The following is a 19,213-nucleotide window of genomic DNA, read 5'->3' as shown; positions in this document are numbered from 1 at the left end:
GAAGTTTTACAAGGCTGAAATACTCAGGAAATGTCGCCAACATTACTGAGGGGTATTTTGCCACCGTCGAAAAATGTTTGATGGTGACTGGCAGGGGAATCGAACCCACGACCTTCAGCGTGCAAGGCGGGTGTGCATACCATGGCACCCATTTAGTTAAGTTTTTTTAATTAACAGAAAAAACAACGATTTATTTATTTATTATTATATAATATTTTAAACCAAGATAATATTTTGTTTAACTTCTGCCGAAGTTTCTCTGATTTAATTTTACCACGCATGTATTTTTAAAATAAATCAATAATAGAAGACATAGAGTACGCCGAATGAAAATAGAGAACACATAGATATAATGCTGTACTCTATAGTAGAGTACGAATGATCACTGTATAATTTTGATACAATCCACCTCAACTTCCCGATCTCAGTCGGTCACGGATGCTGACGAGCATCTCCTCTGCACGTTCCCTCTGCGGACACCGTAGGGCGCAGATGTCAAAAGAGCGAAGGTTGTTGAGTTTTCTCTCTTTGAAATAATTGTAGTTGTAGTAGTAATTAACTAAGATCCTCTGCGATCCAGTAGAACCACTGGGTTCACACACTTGTCGATCTACCTCTGAGTAGTTAACTTGTCGCCTCAGGCCATCCCAGATTGCAAGGTAATTTTCGTTGTCATAAAACTGATACTGCTTGTATTTTTATTTCTTTGGTTCTTTTATCCCTTCACTGCTGAATATTCGCTATTGAAGATACCTATGGATTTCTCCTCCCTCACCTAAACAGTCACCATGATTATACCTTAAAATTATAGCTCCCAACTACCACTCACTGTCTGAGTCTACTCTTATATTCGCCGCACAGTGGTTCAGAAATCGCTTTTCGAAACCCCCATTTTTTGTTGTCAACTATTGTTAATTTCTATATGGTATTCGATAGTAAATATTTTGAAAGTAAGGAAAGCAAACAATTAGGTAAAAATATTGGAAGGTGTGGGCGTGCCGCGCTGCTTAAGACGAACAATTTCTTTCCCAGTTTTGGAAAATACGTAATTTTCTGAAGAAAGAAACAGCTATTTCTCGGAAACTGTAACAGATATTGTGTTTTTTGTTAGGTAGATATGGTTATTGCCTTTATGAGTCGTTTTAATGAATTACCTTATCGTTTACACGAAGTGAGCTATTTTATTTTTCCCCAGGTACTAAATTTTGGTGAAATTCCAAGTTTAGTGGACTAGAACATTTAGGGAACAGGTTAAACCAAAATTCCGCTTCCACAGAATGATGCCCGAGAGTGTCCTCTTTCTGTCCATATATACTTTTGTAACCGACCAGTTCCGCGGGTTTAACACTTTTTTAATTTTTTTGAAATTACATGGGTAAAAATGTGTGTTTTTTCTATACCGATTCCCATAAATTATAGCTTTTTGAAATATATATTTTTTAATATATAAAGTTTTTATAAGAGTTATATGAAAAACCGAGGAGTATTTTTTTCAATTAAAAAACAAGTAAAAAAGCATTAAGTTCGGCCGGGCCGAACTTTTCATACCCTCCACCATAAAATATTCTGAACTAAAATGGAATAATTACTTTTCATTCCTGTCCCCAACTTTAAGTGGGTACGTTAAAATGTCAGATAATGTTTATGTACATTTATGCTTCGGGTGCCTATATCTAACTATGTATGTTGACAATTTTTGGTGGGCTAGAAATTGGGAGGTACTGTTATATAGGGGTTATAATAAAACATGGGCCTATGTTGACAGTTTTTGATGGGAGCCTTTAATGTCAAATAACTCCTAATTCGGTTAAAAAATTTAGCTAGAATCTTCAAAATATCGAAAATCGGTACATAACGTGGGAACTTCAAATGTCATTAACAGCTAGTTCGGAGGTATCTGGGCTATACGAAAATATGAACTTAAATGAACCGTTATATGGGGGCTATACCAAAACGTGGACCTATGTCCACAAGTTTTGTCATATAAGTTTATTGACATTTAAGCTACATCGGTCTGAAAATGTAGCTACAAACGTCAAAACACCGCAAATCGGGGGTACCGTTATATGGGGGCTATACCAAAACGTGGACCTATGTCCACAAGTTTTGTTATATAAGTTTATTGACACTTAAGAACCCTAAGTGTCAAAATATAGCTAAATCGGTCTGAAAATGTAGCTAAAACTGTCAAAATACCGTAAATCGGGGGGTACCGTTATATGGGGGCTATACCGAAACGTGGACCTATGTCCACAACTTTTGTTATATAAGTTTATTGACACTTAAGAACCCTAAATGCCAAATTATAGCTATATCGGTCTGAAAATGTAGCTAAAAACATCAAAACACCGTAAATCGGGGGGCACCGTTATATGGGGGCTATACCAAAACGGGGACCTATGTCCACAACTTTTGTTATATAAGTTTATTGACACTTAAGAACCCTAAATGTTAAATTATAGCTACATCGGTCTGAAAATGTAGCTAAAAACGTCAAAATACCGTAAATTGGGGGGTACCGTTATATGGGGGCTATACCAAAACGTGGACCTATGTTCACAACTTTTGTTATATAAGTTTATTGATACTTAATAACCCTAAATGTCAAGTTATAGCTAAATCGGTCTGAAAATGTAGCTAAAAACGTCAAAATACCGCAAATCGGGGGGTACCGTTATATGGGGGCTATACCAAAACGTAAACCTATGTCCACAAGTTTTGTTATATATGTTTATTGACACTTAAGAACCCTAAATGTCAAATTATAGCCAAATCGGTCTGAAAATGTAGCTGAAAACGTCAAAATACCGTAAATCGGGGGGTACCGTTATATGGGGGCTATACCAAAACGTGGACCGATATATCCCATCTTCGAACTTGATCTTCCGACGGCTAAAAAATGGTATTCCCCAATTTTCAGCGAAATCGGTCAACAAATGCGACCTGTATGTTGCGAACGGACGGACGGACGGACGGACGTGCATAAATCGACTCAGAAAGTGATTCTATGTATATCCCTAGAAGGAACTATGGGTCTATCTCGCTTCCTTTTGTATGTTACATACAAATGCACTAACACATAATACCCCTTACCACATAGTGGTGTAGGGTATAAAAACATAAATTGTTTGTATTTTTTTGGTTTGTTTATTGGGGTTTGACCTTTTTTAAATAGTTAGAACATACGAAAAACTCAAAACCACTCATATTTTAATGCAAAATATGAAAAAAAAAACTCAAAATGTTCATTCCTCTGCTAAAAGAGTTATCTGTCAAACAATATCTCAATCCGTTCAAAAGTTACAGAGTTTTGACCAGAAAAAAACGATTCTGAACCACTGTGCACCGTTTACTAATGGACTTACTTAAGGCGAATCTTTTATTAATTCTTTTCTTGGTGAAGGTTTTTACTGATATGTTATCAGGACAAGGAGTACTTTCGAGTAGCTGGCGGTAAGTTGTGTAGATTATGTTATAGCTGTTTGTGATGATTGGTCTTTTCCGATGTCTCGATTTCGTGCTCTGCCATCTTCCCATTTTATTCGCTACTTTTATTCGGTTATTAACCGTTGCTTCAACACTTCTCGGGGCATGACCTGCTTACAGCCATATAGAGCTATGCATTTAAGATGTTTGTATCTGGTGCTGCTAACAATCATGTGCTTGTAGCCTCGAATACTCTCTAGGATATTTCATTGTGGAGAATAAATTTTCCCGAAGTTGGGAATTAGATCGCCTGGAAGATTTTTACAGGCATGTCACAGAAACCAATTCCGATCGAAAGTGGAATTGATCCCGTATTTAGCTTCTTCAGAAACCGAAAAACGAAAAATTTTTCAAAATGAAACCACTTTTGATTTTGCAAACGGAATTGTATTTTTTTTTTTAATTTATCACTTTAAAAAACTCTAAAAACTCTTAGAAATAATAAAAATGTTGTTTTATTAACAAATGTACATTTAATTTTATATTTAAACTAACAAATGAAGTTTTCCTATTTCACCAAACCGATCGGAATCTGAAGAAGCTAAAACAAAAACGAACGAAATGAAATTACCGAATTTAAACCATTCGCAATCTTTCAAAACTTTCCCATGCCTCCGTAAAACATTTTCTCGAATTTGAAGAATGTGACTTTCAACCGAGAATACTCGTGTCTATTATTAACAAGCTATAATACATTGCGTCGCATTTTGACGTTATTGTGGTAAAAAAGTTCTGATACCATTGACGATCCATTCGGTCTTGAAGTTTCTACACATTTCACTAGTACTTTTACTACCAATTTCCTGTAAAGTGTCTGAACATTCCATGTGCAAACTCCAAAATTATGGCCGTTGAAGCGTTTGCAGCGTTTGTCGATATTAAGGAACTTAATTTACGTTATTACGCCTTAACTCAGATTATATTGTTTTTAGAGGTAAGCGAGATCCGCAGAGTGGTCCGCTACTGCTAATTTAATACGTATCTACTCAATACATACTACCTTTTTTGACACAGATTTATTGAAAACCTATCTTTTAAAAAAATCTAAGGTACCAAAAAATTCTGAAAATTAACAAACGTTATTAAAAAATCTATAAATTTGTCAACATGAAACTAATTAAACGATTAACCATTTTCTTCAGCCATGTGACATTGGTCAATAGTTTGGAGTCCAAACAACTTCAATTCAAGTTATTAGACATTGAACTTTAATTCAGGTGTGCCTTTTGAAAAAAAGCAAACAACGATATACCACCCCATGTCAGCGATCATGCTGCACAAGATTATAAAACTTCAAATGAAGAAAAAATTAAAACTACTTTGTAAGTCAAATGCATAAATAATCGTATTAAAACATTTGGTCTAAATTAAAATTCAACATTGACCCTGCAACAATTCTAATTGTTGCAAGCTGTTTTTTCTGTAATACAAATGCAGAATTTAGTTTTGTAAAAAATGAACTGCACTAAGAACGAAGTTTCAATGCTTGCAGCAAAACAAGTTTGAAAACGGCAAATAAAATATTTTAGAATAAGAATTCACAAAATGAATTTGGCCTCAGTTTTGAAAAGAACGTTGCAATACGCGGTCACTACGAAACAAAAACGGTCAACGTAATTTAAACAAATTAAAAAAGATATATTCAAAAAAGATGTTATCCTTGAAATACATTTGTGCACTTATGTTGCTGCATCTAAACATTTGCGGGGCTCAAGAAGCTCCAGCTGCAGGAATAACACAAAACATAGGAGCCATAACAGAAACATCTTCAACTACCATTGCCGTTGAGTCATCTACTACTCCTGTTCCAACAGATCCTACTACCGCAAAAATTCCAAATGATCCTGGCATTAACTTCAACACTGCTATAAATATTGATCATCTTATAAATGAAATATCTACAACAACAAATAATGTAAATAACGTAGAAAGTGGAACAACTACCACATCACCGTGGGAGTTAATTTATCCTGATCCCAATACAACAAGAACGACCACTTCTGATGATAATTCAAAATTGCCAAATTTCCAAACACCACAAGGATTTTCTCAAGGTGTATCAAAGTATTTTAAAGGTAAGTCAGGGTTATTTTAACTATATGAAATGTTTTGTGTATTATGGGGGAGCGGCAGAATTACTTTCTTTTATTGATAAGGCCAATAGGTGGCCACGCCAAAGAAGTTCGGAGTATCGCTTTGGAAATTTTATAGAAGGTAGTCCGCCCTTGAGGTCTGATTATAATATAATTGTTCCACAAACATCCCAGATGGGACAAGGGAGACTTCTCTCATATCAATGAGTACACGCCGATTCATATTGGTTCAATGATATGGGACCTACTTTTTATTGCCGAGTCCGAACGGCGTGTCTTACGACACCACTTGTAGAGAAGTTTTTCATGGCATAAATACTCAGGAAATGTCGCCAGCATTACTGAGGAGGAATTTTGCCACCGTTGAAAATTTGATGTTGCTTGGCCTGGGATTCGAACCGCAGACCTTCTGAGTGCAAGGCGGACGTGCTAACCATTGCACCACGGTGGTCTGATTACAATTTGTATTTTTTTTTTTTTGTAAGGAAATCCGCTCTTGGTGAAGGAAGGGTATAAAAACCTACCGGCATCAGCTAAAATGAATAATAACAATTGAAAAGTATCAGTCGGCTTTGTCGACAGAGATATACCCTCAGCCTATGTGAATTGAAACTTTCATCTACGGACATATCGAATGTATTTTAGGGTATTTTCAGAATTTTGTGGCCCTTTTTGGACATTTGAACTTGCGCACTAGTCATTTCAGTGGATCATCGTATGTCAGGAAGCATGGACTTGACAACGGAAAACATAATATGGCTGCAAACAGGACCACAACGAAAAGTATCGTTATAGATTTCCAAAGGATCTTCGAACAGATCCTTAACTGCACTTAGACACAAATGTTGAACTTTTGTGGGGGAGGTACCATAAGGAGAAGATCGATATGGACCATTTTAGAAGTTAAACTAAATTTGGACAAAATATTAGGAGATCCAAAGTTTGGACCTATTTGGTTACCCCGTTCAAGAGATATCGTGTATACCATTTTAGTGTCATTTATTAAATATGGGGGGAAGTACCGGAAGCTGTTGCCCATATTCGAACTGACACCAAGACCAAATTTTGAACCAAATCGGTAGATCAGTTCGAGAGTTATCGATCTCTGCAGCCAATACATATGGTGCCATAGGGGTTTTTTTACGCCTTTCGGGCTGTTTTCTCATGAAGTATGGACTTGCCTCTGAAAAAACTTTTACCGTCGTAATTGAGGCCGCGAATGCAAGTTTTTTCAACAAGAATCAAAGTGATTCGAGAGCAGGTTTTAAAGTGAACTTATGCATCATGAACAACAACGTACATCGGACAACAACTTCGAATATCTCCTCCACGCCTTAAATAGACCCTCGAAAAATTCTTAAAAAATCCACGCCTTGTATAGACCTTTGAAAAAAAATTCTTAAAAAATCGACGCCTTGTATAGACCTTTGAAAAAAATTCTTAAAAAATCCACGCCTTGTATAGACCTTTGAAAAAAAATTCTTAAAAAATCGACGCCTTGTATAGACCTTTGAAAAAAATTCTTAAAAAATCCACGCCTTGTATAGACCTTGGAAAAAAATTCTTAAAAAATCCACGCCTTGTATAGACCTTTGAAAAAAAATTCTTAAAAAATCGACGCCTTGTATAGACCTTTGAAAAAAATTCTTAAAAAATCCACGCCTTGTATAGACCTTGGAAAAAAATTCTTAAAAAATCCACGCCTTGTATAGACCTTGGAAAAAAAATCTTAAAAAATCCACTGCTTGTATAGACCTTGGAAAAAAAAATTCTTAAAAAATCCACGCCTTGTATAGACCTTCGAAAAAAAATTCTTAAAAAATCCACGCCTTGTATAGACCAATGAAAAAAATTCTTATAAAATCCACGCCTTGTATAGACCTTTGAAAAAAATCTTAAAAAATCCAAGCCTTGTATAGACCTTTGAAAAAAAAATTCTTAAAAAATCCACGCCTTGTATAGACCTTCAAAAACAATTCTTTTGGACTTGTAACAGGCTGAGCGCATCTACATTTCGGAAAAGCCAACTGATACATTTTACATAATTTTATTTACAACAAAACAACATTCATTTTATAATCCCCGGTGTCAAAATGTGGTTTCCAATGAAAAATTTAAAATAAATTATAAAAATTCCAAACTAATGTCAGAAAACAAATCAAATAAAAGTCTCAAAACACAAACAAAACTAATTTTGAAAATATTTTAATTACTTGATTTATTGATGTAGAGAGACAATGATATCCTCTCCAAATTAGCTTCAGATTATAGCCATTGATATCCATAAATGGAATGTCAAATTTAATGGTTATATCAATTGCAGTTACTCGGGGGAATATCAAAGCGATTATATATACCTTACATTAAAAAATCAAAGCTAAATTCTTTTATTTTTGTAATAGTTGAATTAATTAAAACATTTTGTAATTGTTTTCACCTTTTCGAAAATTGATTTATTGTATTAAGTAATTGTTAAATAATTTTGAGATCTTAAAATAGTTTATGTTGTTCTCGTAATTATGATGTGCTATCTGATTGCGTGTGTTTGTTGTGTATAGTTGTCAACATTGTTGCAATTAAAACAAAACATTCAATAACAACAACAAAATAACCAAGTTGACTTCTGGATGAATTGAGGCGAAATATTTTCTCATTGCGTAAAACTTGAAAAAAAAAGTGTTCTTGTAAATGTTCAGCATGACAGTACGTGACGACCTTTAGAAAAATTTGACAAAATGTCAAAGTCGTTAGGAGGGGCGTTATGCTCAATGACCAGAAGTAGTAGCAGTGGTGGTGGTTGAAAATGAAGTTCATTCCCACAACAAGATGAGCCAGTAATTAAATCCATTAAAAACTCAGGAAACAAAACCCCAAAATGATTTCAAATGAATTGAGCGATTTTATCTTGAAATACATAAATGCTTTAAATACTTTGTTTTGGTTATAATATAAAACAATTAGAATTTTAAATAATTAACATTTTTTCTATTATTATTTGTTTATTTTTTAGTTGATGATGTTGTCAATTGTGAAAAATATTTTGGCGAATGTTTGCGTCAGGTTTTGAGCATTGTTATGCCGAGATTGAGAAATTCCCAAAATGCATCACATCTAGCCAATGCAGTGGATCCCTTCTTTGTTAGTCGCAACTCCTTCCAATATAATGGTGGACCTCTTAATGGCAGAATTACCGTGGGTTATGCCTATGTCTATGGTCTGGCATCAATGAAATATCGGAAGGTCATCTTCAAACGCACCGCGGGAAATAATTTTAAATTACGTTTATCTGCCACCATACCGGCTTTATTCGCCAAGGGTACCTATAAGGCTGATTTGAAATTAAATTCAGTGGATGTTAGGCCGAGAGGAGACATGAATATCACTCTACTGGGTATTGCTGTGGAGCAGTTGGCCTATGGCCAAGTTATTGAAGAAGATCAACATAGATTTTTGAGAGCAACGGGCCTTAATGTTACAGCTGCTGTACGGGATGCCAGAATTAATGCCACGGGATTAATTGCCGATGCTAGATTAAGTATGTCCAGAAGACTTCTTGAAACTATTTTTTTCAAAACTAATCAATGTGTTTTGTTTCAGATGACATCATTTTGAATGTGGCCAATCAATATTGGCGTGACATCTTCAACATTGTCTTGCCCGAAACAAAAGACAATTGGTCACCCATCATTATGAATGGCTTGAACAGAGCCTTGTCGATGGTTCCTTTTGATTTCTTGCAATTGGCATGAACTCCAGGAGAATAAGAGATGTGCAAAGGGGTGCAGCATTTAATTTGTCCTAATTTTACAGCGAATTGTAAATAAAGTTGTTGTTATTTTTTATAATAACCATGAAAGAATTTTTTTATATAAAGAAGATTTTATAGCTCCATAAGAGAGCAATTTTATCTAAAGGTAACTGTTGGCCAAATGAATACGTTAAAGAGAAACTTTGTTATAAAGAGATAATTTTGTGTGAAAATTTATATTTTTGGGTTGTACGATTTTGATTTTTTTTAATGTTTTTCAAGACGTGGATTTTTATAAATATTTTTTCAAGACGTGGATTTTTTAAAAATATGTTTTCAAGACGTGGATTTTTTAAAAAAAAAATATTTTCCAAGATTTTTTAAAAATATTTTTTCAAGATGTGCATTTTCTAAAAATATTTTTTAAGATGTGGATATTTTAAATATAGTTTTCAAGACGTAGATTGTAAAAAAAGATTTTTCAAGACGTAGATTTGTAAAAAAAGATTTTTCAAGACGTAGATTTGTAAAAAAAGATTTTTCAAGACGTAGATTTGTAAAAAAAAATTTTAAGGCGTGCATCAAAATATTTTTTCTAAACGTGGATTTTTTAAAAAATATTTTTTTAATACACGTGAAGTTATTTAAAGTTTTTTTCAACGTGAAGTTCTTTAATTTTTTTTTCAATAAACGTGGATTTTTTAAAAAAATATTTTTTCAATAAACGTGGATTTTTTAAAAAATATTTTTTCAATAAAGGTGGATTTTTTAAAAAATATTTTTCAATAAACGTGGATTTTTTAAAAAATATTTTTTCAATAAAGGTGGATTTTTTAAAAAATATTTTTCAATAAACGTGGATTTTTTAAAAAATATTTTTTCAATATCCGTGGATTTTTTAAAAAATATTTTTTCAATAAACGTGGATTTTTTAAAAAATATTTTTTCAATAAACGTGGATTTTTTAAAAAATATTTTTTCAATAAACGTGGATTTTTTAAAAAATATTTTTTCAATAAACGTGGATTTTTAAAAAAATATTTTTTCAATAAACGTGGATTTTTAAAAAAATATTTTTTCAATAAACGTGGATTTTTTAAAAAATATTTTTTCAATAAACGTGGATTTTTTAAAAAATATTTTTTCAATAAACGTGGATTTTTTAAAAAATATTTTTTCAATAAACGTGGATTTTTTAAAAAATATTTTTTCAATAAACGTGGATTTTTTAAAAAATATTTTTTCAATAAACGTGGATTTTTTAAAAAATATTTTTTCAATAAACGTGGATTTTTTAAAAAATATTTTTTCAATAAACGCGGATTTTTTAATAAATATTTTTTCAATAAACGTGGATTTTTTAAAAAATATTTTTTCAATAAACGTGGATTTTTTAAAAAATATTTTTTCAATAAACGTGGATTTTTTAAAAAATATTTTTTCAATAAACGTGGATTTTTTAAAAAATATTTTTTCAATAAACGTGGATTTTTTAAAAAATATTTTTTCAATAAACGTGGATTTTTTAAAAAATATTTTTTCAATAAACGTGGATTTTTTAAAAAATATTTTTTCAATAAACGTGGATTTTTTAAAAAATATTTTTTCAATAAACGTGGATTTTTTAAAAAATATTTTTTCAATAAACGTGGATTTTTTAAAAAATATTTTTTCAATAAACGTGGATTTTTTAAAAAATATTTTTTCAATAAACGTGGATTTTTTAAAAAATATTTTTTCAATAAACGTGGATTTTTTAAAGAATATTTTTTCAATAAACGTGGATTTTTTAAAAAATATTTTTTCAATAAACGTGGATTTTTTAAAAAATATTTTTTCAATAAACGTGGATTTTTTAAAAAATATTTTTTCAATAAACGTGGATTTTTTAAAGAATATTTTTTCAATAAACGTGGATTTTTTAAAAAATATTTTTTCAATAAACGTGGATTTTTTAAAAAATATTTTTTCAATAAACGTGGATTTTTTAAAAAATATTTTTTCAATAAACGTGGATTTTTTAAAGAATATTTTTTCAATAAACGTGGATTTTTTAAAAAATATTTTTTCAATAAACGTGGATTTTTTAAAAAATATTTTTTCAATAAACGTGGATTTTTTAAAAAATATTTTTTCAATAAACGTGGATTTTTTAAAAAATATTTTTTCAATAAACGTGGATTTTTTAAAAAATATTTTTTCAATAAACGTGGATTTTTTAAAAAATATTTTTTCAATAAACGTGGATTTTTTAAAAAATATTTTTTCAATAAACGTGGATTTTTTAAAAAATATTTTCTCAATAAACGTGGATTTTTTAAAAAATATTTTTTCAATAAACGTGGATTTTTTAAAAAATATTTTTTCAATAAACGTGGATTTTTTAAAAAATATTTTTTCAATAAACGTGGATTTTTTAAAAAATATTTTTTCAATAAACGTGGATTTTTTAAAAAATATTTTTTCAATAAACGTGGATTTTTTAAAAAATATTTTTTCAATAAACGTGAATTTTTTAAAAAATATTTTTTCAATAAACGTGGATTTTTTAAAAAATATTTTTTCAATAAACGTGGATTTTTTAAAAAATATTTTTTCAATAAACGTGGATTTTTTAAAAAATATTTTTTTAATAAACGTGGATTTTTTAAAAAATATTTTTTCAATAAACGTGGATTTTTTAAAAAATATTTTTTCAATAAACGTGGATTTTTTAAAAAATATTTTTTCAATAAACGTGGATTTTTTAAAAAATATTTTTTTCAATAAACGTGGATTTTTTAAAAAATATTTTTTCAATAAACGTGGATTTTTTAAAAAATATTTTTTCAATAAACGTGGATTTTTTAAAAAATATTTTTTCAATAAACGTGGATTTTTTAAAAAATATTTTTTCAATAAACGTGGATTTTTTAAAAAATATTTTTTCAATAAACGTGGATTTTTTAAAAAATATTTTTTCAATAAACGTGGATTTTTTAAAAAATATTTTTTCAATAAACGTGGATTTTTTAAAAAATATTTTTTCAATAAACGTGGATTTTTTAAAAAATATTTTTTCAATAAACGTGGATTTTTTAAAAAATATTTTTTCAATAAACGTGGATTTTTTTAAAAATATTTTTTCAATAAACGTGGATTTTTTAAAAAATATTTTTTCAATAAACGTGGATTTTTTAAAAAATATTTTTTCAATAAACGTGGATTTTTTAAAAAATATTTTTTCAATAAACGTGGATTTTTTAAAAAATATTTTTTCAATAAACGTGGATTTTTTAAAAAATACTTTTTCAATAAAGGTGGATTTTTTAAAAAATATTTTTCAATAAACGTGGATTTTTTAAAAAATATTTTTTCAATAAACTTGGATTTTTTAAAAAATATTTTTTCAATAAACGTGGATTTTTTAAAAAATATTTTTTTTCCATAAACGCGGATTTTTTAAAAAATATTTTTTCAATAAACGTGGATTTTTTAAAAAATATTTTTTCAATAAACGTGGATTTTTTAAAAAATATTTTTTCAATAAACGTGGATTTTTTAAAAAATATTTTTTTCAATAAACGTGGATTTTTTAAAAAATATTTTTTCAATAAACGTGGATTTTTTAAAAAATATTTTTTCAATTAACTTGGATTTTTTAAAAAATATTTTTTCAATTAACTTGGATTTTTTAAAAAATATTTTTTCAATAAACGTGGATTTTTTAAAAAATATTTTTTTCAATAAACGTGGATTTTTTAAAAAATATTTTTTCAATAAACGTGGATGTTTTAAAAAATATTTTTTCAATAAACGTGGATTTTTTAAAAAATATTTTTTCAATAAACGTGGATTTTTTAAAAAATATTTTTTCAATAAACGTGGATTTTTTAAAAAATATTTTTTCAATAAACGTGGATTTTTTAAAAAATATTTTTTCAATAAACGTGGATTTTTTTAAAAAAATTCTCAGTAAATAAAAAATATTTTTTCAATACGTGGATTTTTTTAAAAAAATTCTCAGTAAATAAAAAATATTTTTTCAATACGTGGATTTTTTTAAAAAAATTCTCAGTAAATAAAAAATATTTTTTCAATACGTGGATTTTATAAAAAATATTTTTTCAATACGTGGATTTTTTTAAAAAAAATCTGAGTACATAAAAAATATTTTTTCAAATACGTGGATTTTATAAAAAATATTTTTTCAATACGTGGATTTTTTAAAAAAAATTCTTAGTAAATAAAAAATATTTTTTCAATACGTGGATTTTTTAAAAAAAAATTCTCAGTAAATAAAAAATATTTTTTCAATACGTGGATTTAAAAAAAACAAATCTCAGTAAATAAAAAATATTTTTTCAATACGTGGATTTAAAAAAAAAAAAATCTCAGTAAATAAAAAATATTTTTTCAATACGTGGATTTAAAAAAAACAAATCTCAGTAAATAAAAAATATTTTTTCAATACGTGGATTTAAAAAAAAAAAATCTCAGTAAATAAAAAATATTTTTTCAATACGTGGATTTTATAAAAAATATTTTTTCAATACGTGGATTTTATTTATTTATTTATTTATACATTGCGATAGAAGCCTATTGGCCAATTGGCATCGCAACACAGCATGAAACTTTATTTTATAAAAAATATTTTTTCAATACGTGGATTTTTTAAAAAAAAATTCTCAGTAAATAAAAAATTTTTTTTCAATACGTGGATTTTTTTAAAAAAATTCTCAGTAAATAAAAAATATTTTTAAGACGTAGGATTTTAAAAATATTTTTTAAGACGTGGATTTTTAAAAATATTTTCTGAAGACGTGGACTTAAAAATATTTTCTCAAGACGTGGACTTAAAAAAATCAAGACGTCGATTTTTTAAAAATATTTTCTCAAGACGTGGACTTTTTAAAGAGGTTTTCAATCCAATCCAATAAACGTGGATTTTTTAAAAAATATTTTTTCAATAAACGTGGATTTTTTTAAAAAAATTCTCAGTAAATAAAAAATATTTTTTCAATAAACGTGGATTTTTTTAAAAAAATTCTCAGTAAATAAAAAATATTTTTTCAATACGTGGATTTTTTTAAAAAAATTCTCAGTAAATAAAAAATATTTTTTCAATACGTGGATTTTATAAAAAATATTTTTTCAATACGTGGATTTTTTTAAAAAAAATCTGAGTACATAAAAAATATTTTTTCAAATACGTGGATTTTATAAAAAATATTTTTTCAATACGTGGATTTTTTAAAAAAAAATTCTCGTTAAATAAAAAATATTTTTTCAATACGTGGATTTTTTAAAAAAAAATTCTCAGTAAATAAAAAATATTTTTTCAATACGTGGATTTAAAAAAAAAAATCTCAGTAAATAAAAAATATTTTTTCAATACGTGGATTTAAAAAAAAAAAATCTCAGTAAATAAAAAATATTTTTTCAATACGTGGATTTTATAAAAAATATTTTTTCAATACGTGGATTTTATTTATTTATTTATACATTGCGATAGAAGCCTATTGGCCAATTGGCATCGCAACACAGCATGAAACTTTATTTTATAAAAAATATTTTTTCAATACGTGGATTTTTTAAAAAAAATTCTCAGTAAATAAAAAATTTTCTTTCAATACGTGGATTTTTTTAAAAAAATTCTCAGTAAATAAAAAATATTTTTAAATTTTATTATATATTTATATTTATTTATTTTATATTTTCTCAAGACGTGGACTTAAAAATATTTTCTCAAGACGTGGACTTAAAAAAATCAAGACGTCGATTTTTTAAAAATATTTTCTCAAGACGTGGACTTAAAAAAAATCAAGAAGTCGATTTTTTAAAAATATTTTCTCAAGACGTGGACTTTTTAAAGAGGTTTTCAAGATGTGGATTTTTTAAAAAAATGTTTTCAAGACGTGGATTTTTTAAAAATATATTCTCAAAACATGGACTTTTTAAACATATTTTGTTCAAAACGTGGATTTAAAAAAAAAAAATTCTCGAGACGTGGACTTTTTAAAAATATTTTTTTCAAAACGTGGATTTTTTAAAATGTTTTCTCAAGACGTGGACTTTTTACAAATATTTTTTCAAGACGTGGATTTTTTGAAAATATTTTCTCAAGACGTGGACTTTCTAAAAATATTTTCTCAAGACGTGGACTTTCTAAAAATATTTTCTCAAGACTTTTTAAAAATATTTTTTAAAGACGTGGATTTTTTAAAAAATATTTTTTCAAGACGTGGATTTTTGAAAAAAAAATTCTCATGACGTGGAATTTTTAAAAACGTGTTTTTTTTAAAAAAATATTTTTTCAAGACGTGGTCCCCGTTTTGATATACATAGCCCCCCATATAACCGTACCACCCGATTTTCCATATTTTAAGGTTTTAGCTTCATTATCGCACCGAAATGACTGAAACGTGGTACTTAGTCTTCGTTGGGAGTATACAACTTACCCACAGAATTTTGTCGGTATAGGTCCACGCCTTCATATAGCTCCCATAGAACGGTACCTCCCGATTTTCGGTATTTTGCAGGTTGTGGCCTCAATATTCCACCGAAGTGGCTGGAATTTGGTGTTTAGTGTTCATTTGGGGTATAAAACATTCCACATGAAATTTGTCGGTGTTGGTCCTTGGGTTTATATAGCCCCCATAGAATGGTACCTCCCGATTTTCGTAATTCTAAAGGCTGTGACGTCAATATCCCACCGAAATGCCTGAATTTTGTTATTTAGTCTTCCAGGGGGTTATAAAGTATTCCTGAAAAGAATTATTAGTAGATGTCCACGTCTTCCTTTATCCTCCATAGAAGCATACCTCTTAATTTTTGATATTTTTTAGCCACATTATCTTACCGAAATGTCGGAAATTTGTATTAGTCTTCTTTGAGTCTAAAAACTTTCCGCAGGAATTTGTCGGTATAGATCGACGAAATTTGCTAAAATTTGGTAATTAGTCTTCTTCACAAACGAAAGGAAACTAATTGTTCCACTTTACTTCAATATAAGTCGTGGTGGGGGGTATAAAAAGTTCGGCCCGGCCGAACTTAACGCCGTTCTTACTTGTTATTTACTTCTGTTGTTATTATTATTTGTTTCTATCTTCAAGTTTGTTTCTTAAGTCTTTCGTAATCCCCACCATTTGTTAAAGTACGTTACTTTCCGTTAACCCCCAGAACCTTGAACTGCAAATTCATTTCAATGTTATATTTTCATTGTTGTAAATTACAATTCGCCTCTATAACAGAAAACATAAACAGACTCAAATAAACAAACTCTGTAAATAAATCACAAACGTCATTACATTTCAAGTAACAAAAATTAAGTAATAAAGTGCGGAGATATCTTGTAATGCTTCATCGCCATCACATTGTATGATAATCCATTAGTCATAAATTGACAACAACAACAACAACAGAAACATTTACAACTAACTGAAATGTGAGCCATGATCACATTTTGTGGAGTTCGCAGATTGATGGGTGTCAAGACCTTAGCAGCATTTTGTGTTCATTGCTCACAAATATCGCCATCCCTCTTTGCCACTTAACTTTGAAAACATCGAATAGGGCTTGGTTGGGAAATTAAACATTCAGCGGGTGTACCAGATACGTATGGAACTCTATTAAATTAAATTACCAACATTAACGGTTAATTTATAACATCTCATTTTCATTTTATCGCTAGGGCTTGTTAGATTGTTAGTAACCTACTAAGCCTAATAGATTACACTCAAATGTTAGCTTTGAAAAATTTAGCCATTAGGAATATTTATTGCATCAGTTACAATATTGTGTTTATATGGTTGGAATATTTTAGTATATGGCTAAAATATGGAATTTTTTAAATTTTGAAAAATCTCCATTTCCATGTTATCTATGTGAGTACATAACACACAAATTGCAACTTAGCATAACGGAGATGTGGGGAACTTACAGCTACTTTCCTGTCTTGTGTCAGAAATTCAATAAGCATTAATCCCACTAGCTATTAATATGTGCATAACATATTCCCTTATCCAACTTGTATAAAGAATCATTCATTCGTCCGCTGGCTAAACCAGACATATTATGTGATTTGTATTGTAGACACGTTCAACCTTGAAATGCAATGGAATAAACCGTGCGCCGGTTCTTCTTAATGTTTCTTCTTTATCTCCCTTTTATTTTTTTTAATTTATTACAATATTTACTTATTTTAATTATATTTTTTCGAATTTATCATAATTTTTATATGCCAAGTGACAAATGTATTTTGAGACGATGGAAGCTACATATCATAATTATTTGCAGCACAGAAAATAACTAGTATCTTTAAGGACTTCCTCTTTAGTCCTTAAAGATACTATTTGGTCAAATGAAATAAGAGATTATGTATTAAAATAAACCTAAAAAATGGAATATTTGGATAGCTTGAAGCCTTTTGCCATATATTCTATATTTGGCCACAGCTGCTCTTCTGTGATTAGCGGGTTAACAGAAGAATAGATATTTGTCATTAAAATTAAAATTTTAAATATTAAGACTGGGATAGCTTTGCGCCTTTTACAATAACTTTGATATTTGATAATGATTGAAAGCTCAGACTACTTCCATAATAAGGTTCTTCCCTTTAAAGACGTCCAACAGAAGCAGAGATATCCGCCATGCAAATAAAATTCCACAAATTGTTTGTTGGAAAAACTGAGCGTCTCTCTATATATCTAGTATTTGACCACTTCTGGTAGTGCAATTGGGACCAATTTAAACTTTTGACGGTCTTATTTAACATTGGACACTTCTGTCGAAGTACATCTACCACAGCTGGGGTATTCGTCATTACATCACCGTTGTTTGAGACCCTACGCCAACCTACTATGCATCATTGTAAAGGTGAGTTGTTCCAATTTCATTGACAGAGAAACTCAGTATTTGTTGTTTTTTTTTTTCAAAACGTTACTGTTGTTCTCGCAGTACTTATTACTACAGCGAGAACAATCCGAAAAAAATTTCAAATTTATCGTAAACATATTTGAAATTTTGTGGGGAGGTACCGAAAGAAGTGATCGGATATATAGTCCATTTTTAATGTTAACGTAAGTTCGGAAGAACGATTACGAGGACTCCTTTCAAGAGAGAGTCAGTACAGACTTACCCCCGATAAAAATTATACTGTAGTAATATGAGTCGGGAGGACTATATGCAGTAGATATGTCCCTTAAGTGCACATTTGCGAAAAAATCTTGTGTGGAAGGCACCAGACGGAGTGGACAGTTAAAGTCCATATTTTAACATGATTTAAATGTGAAAGAAATATTAAGATGAGCAAAGATTTGATGAATGTCTCCTTTCGATTCGGCATTTTATTCGATCAGCGTGAATTTTTTAGGGCTTTTGGTCCAATATGTCAGGTACCACAGACTTGCCCATGAAAACCTTTACATCGCTATAAACAGAACTACAAGAAGCGCATTCGCTAATAATTTTCAAACGATCCTCGAACAGCCCTTAAATGTCACTTAACTTTGTGAGGGAGGTACCCGAAAATGTTTTCCAATATAGACCTTTTTGCAACTTTGATCAAGGTATGAAAGAAATTGTTCGGCCAAATCGAATACTCAATCCGTAAGTTGTCGTATTTAGCAGTCATTTGGTGGGGCGGCAAGGAATATTTAGAGATTTGCGGGCATCATTTCAGGAAGAATGGACGTGCCTACGAAAAAAAATTTACAACAGTAAATGAGCGAGCACAACCTGCTGCAAAAAAAGGTGGTGTGAAAGGTTGCCAAATGAGTGGACCCTCGTTAGTCATACTCGTATTCGAAGTTCAACTATGTCTGGAAAAAATATTACGATGTGCAAAGTTTGAACCAAATCGGGTTCTCCCTTTGAGCGTTATCTTGGGAAGGTTCCCGAAGAAAAC

General features: G+C 29.5%; 1 protein-coding gene across 1 annotated transcript; it reads left to right on the top strand.

Annotated features, from left to right (window-relative positions):
• Nucleotides 1-4,624: 4,624 nt before the first annotated feature.
• LOC141392132 (uncharacterized) lies at nucleotides 4,625-9,424 on the top strand. Its single transcript, XM_073965085.1, has 3 exons — nucleotides 4,625-5,561; nucleotides 8,590-9,114; nucleotides 9,177-9,424. Exons 1-3 carry the CDS (start codon nucleotides 5,138-5,140, stop codon nucleotides 9,326-9,328), a joined length of 1,101 nt encoding a protein of 366 aa, XP_073821186.1. The 5' UTR covers nucleotides 4,625-5,137; the 3' UTR covers nucleotides 9,329-9,424.
• Nucleotides 9,425-19,213: the final 9,789 nt, after the last annotated feature.

This window comes from Musca autumnalis, unplaced genomic scaffold, assembly GCF_047663935.1.
Source record: "Musca autumnalis isolate F117 unplaced genomic scaffold, ASM4766393v1 scaffold_2, whole genome shotgun sequence".
Classification (NCBI taxonomy): Eukaryota; Metazoa; Arthropoda; class Insecta; order Diptera; family Muscidae; genus Musca; species Musca autumnalis.
The sequence above is the reverse complement of the archived record's forward strand: the minus strand, read 5'-3'. Positions and strand labels throughout refer to the sequence as shown.